The following is a 15771-nucleotide window of genomic DNA, read 5'->3' as shown; positions in this document are numbered from 1 at the left end:
TAATGACTTTTAATTTTTTTTTATTTACAAGAGTTAGAAATTTATATTAAAACATAAATTTTTATGTTGTATAGTCCGGCACTGGAATCTCCGGATACTGTGGCTTTTGGGGCTTGGGTGGAACTTGAGGGTTTCCCAGCATGTTCGTATATGACCATGGGAGCTGGCTCCGTAGCTCCGCGGTTACACGGTGATTTGATAACTGCGAAACATCAGCGTTTGTATATCGACTATTTAACGGTGTCTCTATTGAAAGTTGTTGTATTTCCCCTGGCGGTGAAATGGGGGAAACAGGGCCCGATTTCGTGCCAGGGTAGTCAAGACGATCCGGATGAGTGTCCGTATTGCGATAAGTTATATTGCTCTGACTTGGCTTCTCTTGTCCAACGTCATTTGTCGTCGAACCAGTTGAAAGTCGGCGAACTATAACAGGCGCAGGGGACGTTGAATACTCTGGTGAAGTATTTAAACTACGAAGCACTTCGTTTGGTAGTGCCTGTGGGTGGGCTTGCTTAGATAGTTCTACAGGCAGCCGTGAATTATTGTGCACTCCAGTATTTCCAAAATTTGCGGCGCCAGAATTTCGACGTTCTCCAGAAACTTCTGAGACACACTCGGCTGTCATTGATACGGAGATCTATAAAAAAAAAAAAAAAAAATTAAGTCAACTTCAGTCCTTACCGATAGCTATTTTTTTTTTACATTTTTGGCCAGAACATGGGATAATGACAGGCAAAATCCCGTGCCGAAGATGTTAAGCAGCCATATAAGCACCAAACGAGAGCTCAAGCCAGTCATCACAATAGCGGGTGTCACGAAATAGGCATCGAAATTTTCTAAGATAGCCATCAAATCATCGTTCGTTGTATCGGCTCCAATATATGTAAAGGTATCTTCTACCGTCTAAAGTAATAAAAATGCAATAATTATTTTATATGTATGTACATATCTACCTACATAGTACTCGTAAATATAAATATGTATATCGTCGTTTAAAGTACAAAACCGCGAATCGTCGTTCTGCAAAACCGCGTACCTGACATTTTTTGCCAAAAATTGGATTTGTTCACACAAGGGTGGGTCGATTCTTTTTTACTATGTAAATCGTATGGTATTTTTGTATTCTACAGATAATTTTAAGATAAAAGTGTAGAAGAAACCCATAGGTCGGAAATGAGTTTCGAGCCTGCGCATTTTGTTGTGAAAAAATTACCTTTGCCCAAAATTAATTTTTTCACCTTTTCTTAAAACTTTTCTGGCATAGAATGAAAACTATAAAATTTTGTGAAAAGACCAATTTTACTTATTTTTTTAATGCACAGGCCAGGAACTCATTTTTGAGATTTTTCATAGATATTACACATTGCTAGTGCATGTTATAAAATATTTAATTGATTCTAAGGAATTTGTAAGTATTTTTGGTAATTTACATGAGTGAGCTGAGTGTGTTTACTTGCAAAATAAGCAAAAGTTTACAAGCAAAATTTGGAGGCTATGCTGAAGCTGTCAGAAGTTACCATTTTTTACTAGAAAGCGAACCCGTACTTTCCAGTGTTACTCTCTCGTTCTGAGCCAAATTTCATTTTATAGGTCTTTAGTCGTGTACATACGCTTCGAAATCGGCTATCTGGCAGTTTTTGGTCCATAATGTCATCGTCAAAGGTATGGATAAAGGAGATAAAGTTGTGTCAAAATATGTCGCCAAATCTTAACGTAACTTTTTTTCGCGGAAGTAAGTTTTAAATTTTTTTTTTTTTAAGTTTGAAGTCGAAATTATGTTTTTCTTTTTTAAGTTAACGATAATAGAGTACTTTAATATTTTTGTTAATATACACTTCCTTTCCTTTTCCACTTTTTTTTTATTTTGAAAACTCTTTTTTCAACACTTTTATTGGGGTCACTGGGGACCCCATGCGACTAATTGTGTGTTTTTCTTTATGCGCCTAATTAAGGGTTAGTAATAAATAACACAAATCACTTATATAATAGTGATGTACAAAAAATTTTCTTTAAAAATACGCATACTTTTCAAAAATATTTGTTTCAACACATTTTGCAATAGGACTGCGCAATAATTAAATTTATTATAACTCATATTAATTGATTAATCGCACAATCCGCTTTTAAGAGCTCGGCGCTAAAAATTAAATAACAACCTATAACAAGGCGAGATCAGCTATTTCCACAATTTCTTTAAAATCACCTATAGTGTCTGAATGATTTACATTTCTGTTGTTGTCATATATTTAACTATTCAACCTTGATAACATACTGGCTGCGTTTCTTTATACATTCTGGATAATCCCATTTCACAGCCGGAATAAACAGAATACGTTTGAAATACACGTCAACGTATCATCAGGAACGTTCTAAAGAATAAATAAACAAAAAAGTTTATTCCAAACGTTCAGAATGAATAAAGAAATACAGCCACTGTTTGATATTGGAAACGTTTTGCAGCAGAAACTATTATCCTTCATATAACACTTTATTCGAACTATTGAATTAAGGCTTTCCAACCTCATCCTATTTCGAATCTTAGTTTTTGTTGTGCTTTGTCAGCAAAGCATGTGAGTGCGGCAAGGATAATAAAATGAATTTACTTATATTTCCAAACATTTTATTGCCTGTGGCGGTTTTCACTCCGTAAGCAATTATCCAAAATTCTGCAGAGTCGGATGGAATGGTTCTGTGAAAAGTTATTCCGTGGGAAAGTTAAAAGATTTAAATATCCAGTTTCCGCTGATTTTCTTTCCTTCAAAGTTAAATATGTAGTGGATTGGAATTGGAAGGTCCCTGAAACTCGCCATCTTGTGATTCGCGAACTTTTCTGGTGACAAAATCAAAGCTTTTTTAAAAGTATTTAATTGACTAGGTAATCGTTTCAAAAGTTCTTCGATTAGGATGATCAAAATTTTTTGACAGTCTTTTAATGATTGTTAAGTCAAGTTTATCAAGCAGTTCATTAGCCTCTGCTGTAAAATTATCGTGGAAAACTAAGTTTTGTATATTTTTATAATTCGGAAAAATTTATTTGAAGGGAAAAAAATCGTCAATGGCGATTTCCTAAATTTTTACGCGCAAATATCCAAAAAAATCGCCAAATTGGCGCAAAATTGCCAAATCTGGACACTCTGGCTTCAACTGAAGCATTTAAAAAGCGATGCATGCAAAATTTAATTTTTATATTATCTTTTTGTTTTAATAAAATAATGGTGTTTTTGTAAACCATTTGATGGTTTTATTAAGGGTACTTATGTATAAACATGTTTTTTTTCTTTTCTATGTGATATACATACGAAAATACATACATGCATACGTACATGTTTGCAGATAAATTAACTTTTTTTCAAAAGAAAATATTTTATGTTACTACTCAAAATGATATTTATTTCTGAGCATTGATAGAAATTTAAAAATCTATTTTTTCCTTTGCTTTTGTACTGCTTCGTACTTGCTCCTTTGGGGGGGAGCAGCTAACTTTCAGTCCCGTTGGGTATTTATTACATACATACATACATATGTACATGAAATAATACTTATAATTTTGTTCAATTCGAAAATACTACTTACCGTTGTGTGTATAAGGTCGTATATGTGATAACCAGTTGCTACGCCATCAAGAATACATCCTCCGATTACAATCGAAAACCATGGCCAAAATGAAATCGCCGCCACCAACTTGGTAACTGGTCCACACACCGAAGCTACATATGTATGTATATCGTTCAATATTTGTTTGTATAATAAATAGATTTGGGAGGTTCCATGAGAAAGTGAACCTCAGTGCAAAAATTATTTTCTTTATAAAACTAACAAGCGTGTGGATAAGACAATTGTAAAGATCTTGCAAGGCGAATACATATAAGGTGGTATCGATTGAACAAATACAACAATTACTTGTATTTTGTTTTTGCTTTTAGCGGGTCATTATCAAATTTTAGCTATTCTTCCCCGAATGAAAAAGGGCGACAGAAAATGCAAACACTCTCACGTTTTCACTCACTCACTAACGAAATTCAAAATTTTGACAATCAAACGCAACTCACAGCTGATGAAACAACACCACCTTATATAAATTCGCCTTGAGATCTTGAATCAACCAGCAAATAACAAAAAAAGCTTTAAATGCACTTTTATTACCTTTTTTTACGTTTTGAAATCAAGTTCAAAGTAAATTTTTTGATTGAGTTTGAAGTAGGTTATGTTGAATGCACTGTCAAATAATTTGCGATTCTTAATTCAAGTTTTTGGTAAAAAAAATATATAATTGAACTCATCTGCTTTTAATAAAATTGTGTTATATATTAAAACAAAAAAATGCTAAAAGTGGTTATATTTAATTACATAAGTTGAGGTTGTGTTTCGTGTTTGTTACATAATGTAAGAAATTCATTGCAAATATTTACCACAATTGCATTGTCGTTTCCATTATCTATATACCCTTGTGGTCAGCTGATTAAGTTAAGTTTCATTTTGACCAGTTTTGTTTTCTTATTTTTTTTAACTAATGTTTATAGTTTTTTTGTCTTTTATAAAAGCCTAGCACATTACCTAACCAAAACCACATAAATCCACATTTCAAACTTCTTACAAAAATTATGAAAATTCAACAAACTAACAATTACACCAAAAAATTTAAAACTTTTTATTCAGAATTTTTAGGTATGCAGTTTTGTAGTCCATTAATTTAAAGTAGGTAAAAGTTAAAATTTCAAGATGCCAAGAAATCGCGTTCATTTTTAATAGCTTTTTTGGCTGACGGTGCTAAGTATTTTCTAGTGTCTTTATGTGTATGTACATATGTACGAAATTATGTATTACCCTAACCACTTGATTAACTCAGTGGGAGGGGCAGGACCAGGATGAATTTGCTTACACAAAAATTTATTCAATCAAAATTGTTTTGGGTAGGCGCTGGGACCAATGATAACCATTAGTTACCACCTCTGCATGGTTGTAAGTCATGCATGAAATCTCAAATAAAATATTTTTGGTTTTAAAAATTTGTATTTCGAAGTTAAAAGTTTTTTTAATTTAATTAATTTAATTTTTTTCTTTATTAACAAAAATGCAAATGCAAATTTAGAAGCCTTACATTATAGATCATTCTTTAATCTATTAAGTGGTAGCGTAATAATAGATATAATAATAATAAAAAATAATACTATAATAACATAATAATAAATAATATAAATAATAATAACTTGGCGCTTACAATTTTTTTAAGTGCCGAGCTTTTCCTCCAATTTGGGGATGTGCATCCTAATGTTACAACACAAATGGAGGGACCCACAGTTTTACCCCGCTTCCGAACGCCAAATGGTTTTTATGAGAAGCTTTTTCAAGGCACTCGGAAGTTTGCCAGTGCTTTCCGAGGGGCGACTGCTATTAGACAAAAAAAGTGTGTGGATCCCACGCGCAACTGAAGTGAAACTTTTCTTCCTCTATTACCCGTACGCCGAAATTGAATTTAACGTTTTAAAGATCTGGCAACCCTCTTTCGGTTTCTCTAATTTCAAATCACTCTGTACAGATAAAAAAAAACTCTAGCCAACGCACATTGAACAGGTAGTATCAGTATAGCAGCTGATTTGATTTTTTTCAAATTATTTGGTCTCGAAAATGTCAAATATTTTTAATTTTTTCTCACAAAAATTCTGAATTGTTAAAATCCATTTGCATGTGAAACCTTTTTCCATACAAAACAAGCGATTGAATAGCAGCTTTTGGAACGTTCGCCCAACTCAGCAGCACAACCGTTGATTACTGGCCCTTGTAAAGGATGGATCAATGCTTCGAGAAGCAAACAACTTTACTACGATAGAAAGTTGCAACAATTTTGATATTTTCCATTTTGAATTTCTTATTTGTATTTCACGTGGCACGCTTTGATTTAGAAGAAAAAATCAGAACAGTTTTTGTCACTTTCGATACCACAAGCAATAACAAAATACACGCAAATGTTGTTTTTGCTCTAATGCTACTTACTACCTGTTTGATATGCCTTGGCTCTAGCTTAAAAGAAAAATAACACGTTATTTCACATCTACAGGCTAACCACTTCAATTTGACACTTCAGTTTTGAAAATCGAGCGTACGGTGCAGATCTGATGACGTTAACAAAAAATGCCTTCGTTTATTATATGAGTATTTTTCTGCATAGTAATGAACAGTTATTTTAATCTAAATCTCAACCTTAATCTTAAACCTAATCGTGACAAAAAAGGGACAGAAGGTAGGGGGTAGCGCATATCTTCTGTCCCTTTTTTATTTGGGATTAGAGCTCAACGAGTGTGTGGCTTTTTCGTTACATCGATATTTACATTTACTTCTAACCGAAGGCAAAGAAGTTTCACTTCAAAAACTGTAAGTTAACTTACAATTGTAATTCATTTAAAGTAAATAAGTATGTATGAGGGAGGCTATTTTCAAAACTTAAATTGATCAAAAATCTACTTTATACTGGTATGTAACTAGAGTCTGACCGATTAATCGGCCGATGCCGGGGCTAGTATCGGCCAAAAAGGTAATGTTATTTAGTTATTTGATTGTGTTTTTCTTTTGTTATAAAGTTGGTTTTATAATTTTTGCCGATTAAATCCTGGATATAAATTCATTTCAAGAACAAATGCTTTTATAAACTTTTATAATAACAGAAGAAAAACATATTGCAATAACGCACATATTAATACGGGGACCTGCATATAAGTATGTATTAAAGCATAAATAAAGCTCACCCAAAACAAGCAGCGACGTTACTATCCAAAGCGCACTTACTGCAGCATATGTGATCAAAAAAATGTACGTCCGATTTGTAATATCAAATGATTTAGACCAATTCATTTGTATTTCAATTTCCTGGGAAAGGGAGGACGCGGTTATTTTTGGGTTTCCACAGCTTTCACCTTAAAGAAATACTCATGTTTTGTATACATACTTTGTAAGTGACCTGGTTCCAATCGCATCACCTTGAAATTCTCAACCTATTCGTAAAAACTATTTTCGAGCGGCTTCGTGGACTAAACAATTTTTGTCTCAGGTTTTTTTTTTAAGCAATTTAGGGCTTAAATATGGATTCAGGATGAATATATTTAGTTGTATCATGACAATTGTCAAGAATATTGAAAATGTATGGACGTTTTGGGAAAGAAATTAGAAATTCTCAAACATTTTCTGGATTTTTTTTTTTATTTCAGCAGAATCTTTTCTCACCTCTTCAGGGTATTGGGCAAATGGTCTTGGATTTGCATTTGCAAATTTTATGCTTGCTACAATGCCAATCGTTTGAATTTTATTGTTGTGCGAAATGCTATATTTCTGGTGCGTTCTAATATATGGTACATACGAGCAGATACATAGTGAAAAAAATTTGAAGCTACTTATTTTAATAAATTCAGTTCTAGGAGTCATGCGAAAATACTTTGTATGCATACGTTGAGAATTTCAGGATGTTTCTTCTAAATTAATTAACCAGGCTTATGGTCGGATTATGGAAACTTAAGGTAACTTACAGGCTCTCACTTAAAATTCTCTTAAATGGATGTTGCTTATAATTGAACAGACGAAACCTAATGTAACTTAATGCCACGTCGAAATCTGTTGCATTTTGATTTTCTAAGTTCTAGGTTCCGTTTAAGTTAAGTTACTACATATATGCGGTCATTTAAGAAGTTCGGGCACTTTTATTGATTTAAATATGACACTCTGCTGGGCTTTGCATGCTCACTCGAAAGGAAACACAAATGAAATGCCGTTCGCGGAATCGAAAGAATCTGAAGAGCTCTTGATTTGAATGTTAAAGTTAGGCTTTTCGAATAGATAATTATCCAGCAGCAACTTGCAGGATAATTTGCTCTTTCAAGCAAAAAAAATTTTCAAAAGATACATACGTGAACTCAAAATTTAAAAAAAATTTCAAGTTCAAGGCACAGCTGATTCAAATTTTGTTCACTAAAAGTTTTCTTTAAGCAATTTGCTAATCAAACATGAGAAATTAGTAATTTACTTACTTCTCAAACAATTGAAGTTCTTTTTTTAGTTATTTTTAAATCAAAACTCTTTCCATGTACTCTGTAATTAAAAGCTTCCGGTCTTTTAATTTGATTTATCGACGAATTTTAACATGACGGAGGTTTATATTCAATACCCTCTATCTGCAATTTTCACAAATCTGAGTTCCTAATATAAAAATCCATCTTCGACTTAGAGATACAAATGTAGCTGTCATCGATGTTATTAATTTAACCTTATGCATATCGAGCCCTAACTGCAAAAAAAAAACGTAAATTAAATTTTTTCCAAACTTTCCTTTTTTATGCAGAAATACTCCTAAAGCATCCAGATACATTTCTGCACCAAAATGATTTTTTTTTAATTGGCTTACCTTTTTTCGTGGTTATGGTTCGATATATCGCTTATTATCAGACTTTCCCATTGGATTTCTAAGTTAGAATGAACCTCAGAAATGACAGTAAAGGCCAAATTAGAGGTGCCATAACCATAACGCCTTACCTTAACAAAAGCGTCAGCGTTGTCTGGCTGTCAAAAATTATGAAACATATCGAAATAACGCGGCGTTAACGCTGAGCGGTTGGAAAATCCGATTTTGACAGGGCGTTAGGAAGTGGAGTTGGTTGCAGAAACGGCGAAACTGTTATTTTCGTATTTCACACAAACAAACCCATGCTTGTTGTTGGTGTTTTTTCTGTATTTGACGTAGCGTTGGTGCTTTTGTTTGGGTATAGCACTTCGGCGTTGACGCTAGGCGTCAGAAAACGATCCGCCCAATGCTTTTGTTTAGGTATGAGAGAAATAGAGATTGCGCCCATCGCGGTACTGGGGCTCTATTCTATAAATGTGAGTTTTCAAGTGTATACTGAAAATTGTGTGCACTTTTCATTTTGCGATTCAGGAAGAGTGAGAATGAGTTTTAACTGTCAAACTTGTGTACACTTCCTCATTTAGTGATTCAGCATGTGTGAGAATGAGTTTTAGCTGTCAAAATTGTGTACACTTCTCTTCCGAAAAACTCACTTAATTTTAGTCGGTGAGTTTTTGGTTGTAAGTTTTGCCCTCGGTGTATACTACATTTTCTCACAGTTACAGAATATAGCCCCTGCTAATGCGCTCTTTGTGAATTTGACAGAATTACCTGTGTACATGACGTCATCTTGGCGCAATTGTTGATTGAGGAAAACCATTAGAAATGGGCGAAATAGCGATTTTTCAGTATCAGTGAAAAGAGTGATTGCGATTTTTAAATCACAGTGATTTTTTTATGGCTATTGCGATCACTAGTTCTCTTAATAAGACAGAAATGTGTAATAGTTCCAATAAATGATGAGAAATCAGTGTTGGTACACGTAGGGATAATTCCCTACCCGTAGGGATTTCAATCGAAAAAAATAGGGAAAAGAGGGAAAAGCTTCATTTATTCGCTCAAAAACTGTCATATTTCACTTTGTTTTTTATTAATATCTGCAGCCATGATTCAATTATTAAAGGTTTTGTAAGTAGCTTTTTTCTAAAATTTGGCACTCCCACCCACAGGGATGGTTTATGGAAGCAGGAGAAAAAGGGGAAGAATTCAATCACACTTCCTAAAATGGGAGCTAAATTCCATAAAAAGGTGTGGATAATAGTGAGTGGTGGTATTTTAAAACAAAAACGAATTTGATTTAATTATTGAATTTAAACAAGCTTATTTACATCGCATATAACCCCCGATTGTTATTAAAAAAAATATTTCTATGTATATACCAAACTTGCGTACGTCAGGGCGCATAACTCGAGAATGGATGGTCCACTTTCAGCTTTTTTTGTTGTATTTGTTTGCCAGATGATGGGTATGAAGAAGCTATTTGTTTGTGGAAAATATGCAATATTTATTAAACAAAGGCAAATAAAAAAATTTGGAGCTTACGTTTCGAATATGGCAATTCGAATTCTTTGATGTCGCACTTTTAATGTTCTGGGGAGAATATTCAACACTGGCTTACACAGTCGCAATTGGCGATTCGTGCCGGACGAACTCAGGAAGAATAAAAAGAACACGCAGCTACTGAGCGACTGAGATAGGGAACGTGATCTACAGTATATTTTGCTTTGCTGCCTCTATGCTTAAGTGCACATTTAAGATACCTACCCCAAAATGCGCATCAGAGGCATTACTTTTAACATTTATAAGGAAACTGCTCCGATAGATGCATTTAGCATACCTGCACATTGGCGATACCTGCCTTAAAAATTGTGCGACTAGTATCAATTATCAATGAAAGTATTACGTTTACCTGCGCTGGCCCTACAATTACCTAATTTTACAACTTTTTATTTATTTTGTTTATCTCGCAGAACAACAAAAATAGCTATAAATGTATGTAGTTATATAGATAATATAGATACTATTCGGTAAAAATTTCGCTTGCAGTAATTTATACGTAGTAAGTGCTTCTCCATTATTTGGTTTCATAGGGATTTGGATACCTTCCTCATTGAAGTAGTAAAGAAAATTCGCTTAAGTGTCTTTTTCGGTTAAGTGCACAAGTTTTTCGTGCAAAGAAGGATGTGCAGCTAAGCAAAATATACTGTACATCGTCAAATGAGAAGTGGCGTAGTGGGCAACTTTTGCGTTCAACTCACGCCGGGTTGCATGAAAAAAAAATATGAATGACTAAAAATATCAAAATATAAAAAAATATCAAAATATTCGCCACAAAAAGGCGTTTGCATTGTTCAACTTTGCATTCTACTTTCAACAAAGTTGGTCGCCAGCCAACATTCGCCTCGTGCGTACACCTTTTAAGTGTGCAATTACATCGCGCCATTGACTAAACCGGGCTGTCGTGTGACGATTGGGCCTATGGATGCTGTTTAGGAATGTTATATTGCGTCAAAGTCTCATTCGGATACACCAGGATTATGTTGTGGAGGACAATACCTAAATACCTTCGTTGGCTCATTTACCAAAACCATTGCACGCTCTACTTTACCGCGACTTGGCAGAATCAAGAGGTATCCACGAATATCGACAAATACATTTCGGCATTTAAGGGAATTTCGTCTCTTTAGCCTACATTGAATTTCTGTAGTCCAACGATTCTCACCCATTTTTGTCTTGTTGGCGCCAGCGAATGAAGAACAAACATTTCTTCAAATTTAAAAAGTAAAAATTTCACTACTAAAAATTTAATAATGTTTTTAAAACTTGCAAAGAAATTTGGAAAAGAAATATCACTGTTTTTGTTTTTAGGAGTAGGCTGGGAGTGTCATTGATAAAATTAGAGCGAGAGAAAGTTTTTCTTACAAAACCTTTCATTATTGAATCATGATCTGCAGCCATCTTTACTCGTTGTTACACATTTTGAAATAAAAAACTGAAACGCAAATAACGCGATCAACCAAATCAAACTGCGTACTTGAAAATATTAATTTAAAATAATAGTGGAACGGTAATGAAAAAACGAAATATATACATACGAGCATATGTATTAACAATGAATAATTAAAAATTGTAAAATCCATTTCTACCATGATAGAGAAAAATCAATATTCGCAACTTCTGTTGACTAGCTCTTGCCAGCTGTGATTTTCTTTTACAGTGAAATATCATGCGAGTAGAAAAATCACCAATCACTGACATTATGGCCTAGCAGTAGCAATCACTATAAGCGATTTTTAAATCACAGTGATAAAAACACCGGTAGTGAAATATCGCTCATCACTAATGCATATTTACATATGTTATTAGCCCTCAGATAGTCCCTATGGTTACCAGCACTAGTCCCTCATAATTCCCCTGCCAATGGTTTCAACGGCCATTTTTAGCATTGGCGTGTCATTGGAAAAGGACCGGTCCAATCAACACTGACCGTAAGATAGTCCTAGACTAGTCCAATTTTGGAGCCTTTTGAAGTTGAAGTAAGATTGCGTTCTGCACTTCGCAGATGCTTTTTCATAATTCGGAGACACAAAAAAAAATAAATTTTATCATTTTATAACCAACCATGTTGCTTCTGACGCCATTTAAACCCGGACCCTCCTGAAAGCTAACAAATAGTGGCAAGCATCTCTGCGCGCTGAGCTACATATAGCTACGCATGGAAATGTGTGTTCAATTGTTCACTTTGCATCAAGGCCAGACCAAGCGATTGGGACATTTACAGGGTGGCGTTTTTTTAATTTTTTTTGATTGAATTACAAAGCAACACCACCCTGTCACTGCCAAACTGTACTTTTCGTCTATCTCTAGGTCGGTTCCCGGGGGGTTACGGGACCCATATAAAGGTAATTTCGTATTGATCAGAGATATAGACCAGCTCTCTCCCAAAATCCTACTCTAGTGGAGATCTAACAGGGGAAGAAGAGAGTGCCTTAATGGCCGCTTGGCTATCTTCATATTCATTATTTGGGAAAATTATAGGTAATTCTTTTCAAAATATTTTCCACAAAATTTATTTATTGCAGATCAAAAAAGGCAAAAATATGCAAAAACCACACGCATTTATTGTAAAATATGATCAAATAATATGCAAAAACATGCATTTACAGCAAAATATGGAAAAATATACACTAACGATTGAATGCCATTTTAAAATAAATTGCAAAATTTCTAAAGATAACTTAACCATTTCCATTTGAAGATGCCCAAGCCATAAGGTAGCAAAATACTTCAGGGCTGCTTATGGTTATGGCGAAAAACTAAAATAAAATAGATACCTACGGTTATGGCTATGGTATGGCACCACTAATTCAGCCTTTAACTCGCATGTAAGTTCAAAGGTCAGAAACTAGTTTTTATGAAAATTGCAGAGAGGGAGTATTGAGTATATGTTTGTATGTGCATATGAAACATATATGTATGTATGTGCATATCGTCGGTGACACTGCAAAACGTTCTATGTCACTTATTACCTCTGGTGCTTAATTGATCTGTTATCTGTATCTGACCGCTTCTGGCAATCGTCCATCTTCGTCAGCCAAAGGAAGACAGTTTTGTCATTCATTTATTAGGGTGTAACGGTTTGCAGATGCATTCCGGTGCAAGTAAGAGACCATCTAAGTGTCAAGGGTACTAATAGACATAGACCGTTTTGCAGTATCACCGACGATATGTATATGATCGAATCCAGTTGATCCTCGGGATCTTGCTGTGAGAAAATTGATATCTTTTGAAGTTCTAGTTTAAACCGCTCTTTAAACTCGTCTACCCACATACTACATATCTTAGTATAAAAAACGTACTTTGGAAATAAACCAGTTTCATTACGAAATCAAAAGGGTTCTTAGATACGTCTGTTGCTCCTTCCGTCTGGCAGCTTTCCCGGGTGATTCCATATAATGCTAAAGCAAGATAAATACAACCTTGGAGCTGAAAAAGTATAAATATATGCGCGTAGTACATATAGACATGTATGTATGTAAGTGTATACATATATGTACATTAGACTGCATCACTCCCCATACAAAAAAAATATCGGTACTGTTTTTCCACCGAAATCATTAAATCTATTATATTTTAAGACTTGGACCAAAATATTTCGGAAAAATATTAAGATTTACGTGAGCTGGACCGATTTGAAAATACCTCCAAACAGTGAGTTTTCTGTGAATAAAAACAGTTTTTTAAATTATTTTTTGCAAAAAATCACCTCAGATGACAAAACAGTTTAGGCTTAAAAATATTTAAAAAATGTTCAAGGGAATCATAATAATGAGATTTTTGATGTTGTTTTTGAACTTTTTTCAAAGACTGGTTTAAGAAAAAATTTAATAACTCAGCCTAAACTGTACCCATTCAGTCTTAGTCCCCTTTCAGACACGTCAAGTCTTGAAAGCAATTTTTTTCGCATTCTCTTTTGTGTTTTCTATTTGCTTCCACCCGCGTCAACTTTAATTGAATTGAAGTCCTTGGTTCTTTCAATGGGAAGCAACGAAAAGATAAAAAGAGACAAGAAAACTTGAAACGAATTGACGGTACGGAGGTATCTGTACTCTTCCCCTCTCTTCTCACCTCCTTCGCCTACGAACGAGCAGACTTGAAAGCAAGACTTGACGTGTCTGAAAGGGGACTTATGAGGTATCATTGGAAAGGAATTTGCCCACCCTTATTTCTTTACAAATAAGCTCATTCAAAGTATGAAAGAGAAAGGTAAGACAAACGAGCCTCATTCCATGTTGAATTACGATGTGTTGGTATTTGATAAAGAAAAAATAGGGATGTGAATGAGTTTTTCTTTTTAAGAAATAAAAAGGGTGAGAAAATACCTTTCCATTGATACCTCTCCCAAATATTTTGATGGGAGCAAGGCACATTAAACAGGTAGTATCAGTAGAGCAAAAACAACATTTGCGTGTATTTTGTTGTTGCTTCTGGTATCGAAAGTGTCAAAAACTGTTCTGAATTTTTTCTTCTAAATCAAAGCGTGCCATGTGAAATACAAAAAATTATAAAAAATAAAAAATTGAAATTGGAAAAAATAAAAATTGATGCAACTTTCTTTCCTAGTAAATTTGTTTGCTTCTCGAAGCATTGATCCATCCTTTACAAGGGCCAGTAATCAGCGGTTGTGCTGCTGAGTTGGGCGAACGTTCCAAAAGCTGCTATTCAATCGCTAGTTTTGTATGGAAAAAGGTTTCACATGCAAATGGATTTTAACAATTCAGAATTTTTGTGAGAAAAAATTAAAAATATTTGACATTTTCGAGACCAAATAATTTGAAAATAAATCAAATCAGCTGCTCTACTGATACTACCTGTTCAATGTACCTTGGATGGGAGTCTTAAAGTATAATAGATTTTGTAATCCCGGCCGAAAAACCGCAAATTTTTTGGTGATGTAGTCTAATGTACATATATGTATGCGGAAATGTGAATCTCCTTACTTACTACATACATATATACAAACATGGTTAAAAATATATGTATGTATGTAGATATGATAACGTGATTCACATTAATAACACTACCAAACATTTATGACGAATGGAATTTAATTTTTTTTTTTGACAAAAAAGATACAAAGGCATTTATTGGCGTTTGATTTTCCCGAAAATTAGATTATTTCATAGGGATTACTCAAAAAGTATTTTGCAAATAACTTAAATTGAATGTATGTATGTAACTCAGTTCAACTGGCTAACTGCTAATAACTGAGAATATTTACCAATATCACAATGGCCATGAATGCAATAAAGCATTTGGCAAAGCCTGTATTGACATTAGAAGATGCCATGACGTCTGTTGCTTTTCATGAATAAAATGTTATAAATGCTATACTGCACCACTCGTAACACAAGGACTTTTAGCTTTTATCCTCTTCTTGGATTTCCACTGACCAATGTTTCGTAACTTGTGACTTAAGCTAAGCTGACTGCGTAGGAAGAAAACCGCGACGATAATGACGACGACGACGGCAGTGTTGGCTGCGGCTGATTAGCTGTGGCTGGTGGCGTTGACGAAACTTTGATTTGATGGAGTATTGTTTTGTCGTTTATCATCGGACGCTAAATTCAATATCTTATCAAAGTAATGACTTTGGCGTGCTCGCTCATTTGTACACTTCAGGGAAATTCTTTAACGGGTTGTATGAATATTGAATGCCAAACTACAAAATCTGCTCCACTCGCTTCTGAAAAGGTATGAAAATTAAAAAGCTTCATAACTTAGCGGCTTTATCAATCTCTTATCAAGCTATTTTACATAAAGTTTTTTTTTTTTAGATCGATAATATTAAATACATTGGTCTACAGGCACAGTGAACTCTAGTATAT

The 15771-nt window shown here is 34.2% G+C and overlaps 2 protein-coding genes across 2 annotated transcripts in view; both read right to left on the bottom strand.

Moving 5' to 3' along the window:
• Positions 1–15255, bottom strand: LOC118748150. The gene is made up of 6 exons (XM_036482485.1): positions 15165–15255; positions 13243–13369; positions 6741–6908; positions 3574–3707; positions 703–903; positions 1–637 (listed from the first exon to the last, which is right to left on the bottom strand). The coding sequence occupies exons 1-6, from the start codon at positions 15231–15233 to the stop codon at positions 62–64; spliced, it is 1275 nt and encodes a 424-aa protein (XP_036338378.1). The 5' UTR covers positions 15234–15255; the 3' UTR covers positions 1–61.
• Positions 15256–15554: 299 nt separating this feature from the next.
• LOC118748149 overlaps positions 15555–15771 on the bottom strand; it is a 47575-nt gene continuing 47358 nt past the window's right edge. The window contains exon 9 of the mRNA XM_036482482.1: positions 15555–15629. The gene's annotated coding sequence lies outside the window, so the exon portion shown is untranslated. The remainder of the gene's footprint in view (positions 15630–15771) is intronic.

The sequence above is a fragment of the Rhagoletis pomonella genome, unplaced genomic scaffold, assembly GCF_013731165.1.
Source record: "Rhagoletis pomonella isolate Grant_MI unplaced genomic scaffold, Rhpom_1.0 Rhpom_scaffold_00012, whole genome shotgun sequence".
NCBI lineage: Eukaryota > Metazoa > Arthropoda > Insecta > Diptera > Tephritidae > Rhagoletis > Rhagoletis pomonella.
This window is presented reverse-complemented; position numbering and strand designations above follow the sequence as displayed.

What these genes read in the sequence shown, in the direction of transcription:
- LOC118748150 (XM_036482485.1), bottom strand. Translation starts at nt 15,233, where the DNA reads ATGGCATCTTCTAATGTCAATACAGGCTTTGCCAAATGCTTTATTGCA. An exon ending in GAAACTGGTTTATTTCCAAA is followed by an intron (nt 6,909 to 13,242) that starts GTACGTTTTTTA and finishes TATTTCTTTAAG; the next exon opens with GTGAAAGCTGTGGAAACCCA. An exon ending in ACGACCTTATACACACAACG is followed by an intron (nt 904 to 3,573) that starts GTAAGTAGTATT and finishes TTATTACTTTAG; the next exon opens with ACGGTAGAAGATACCTTTAC.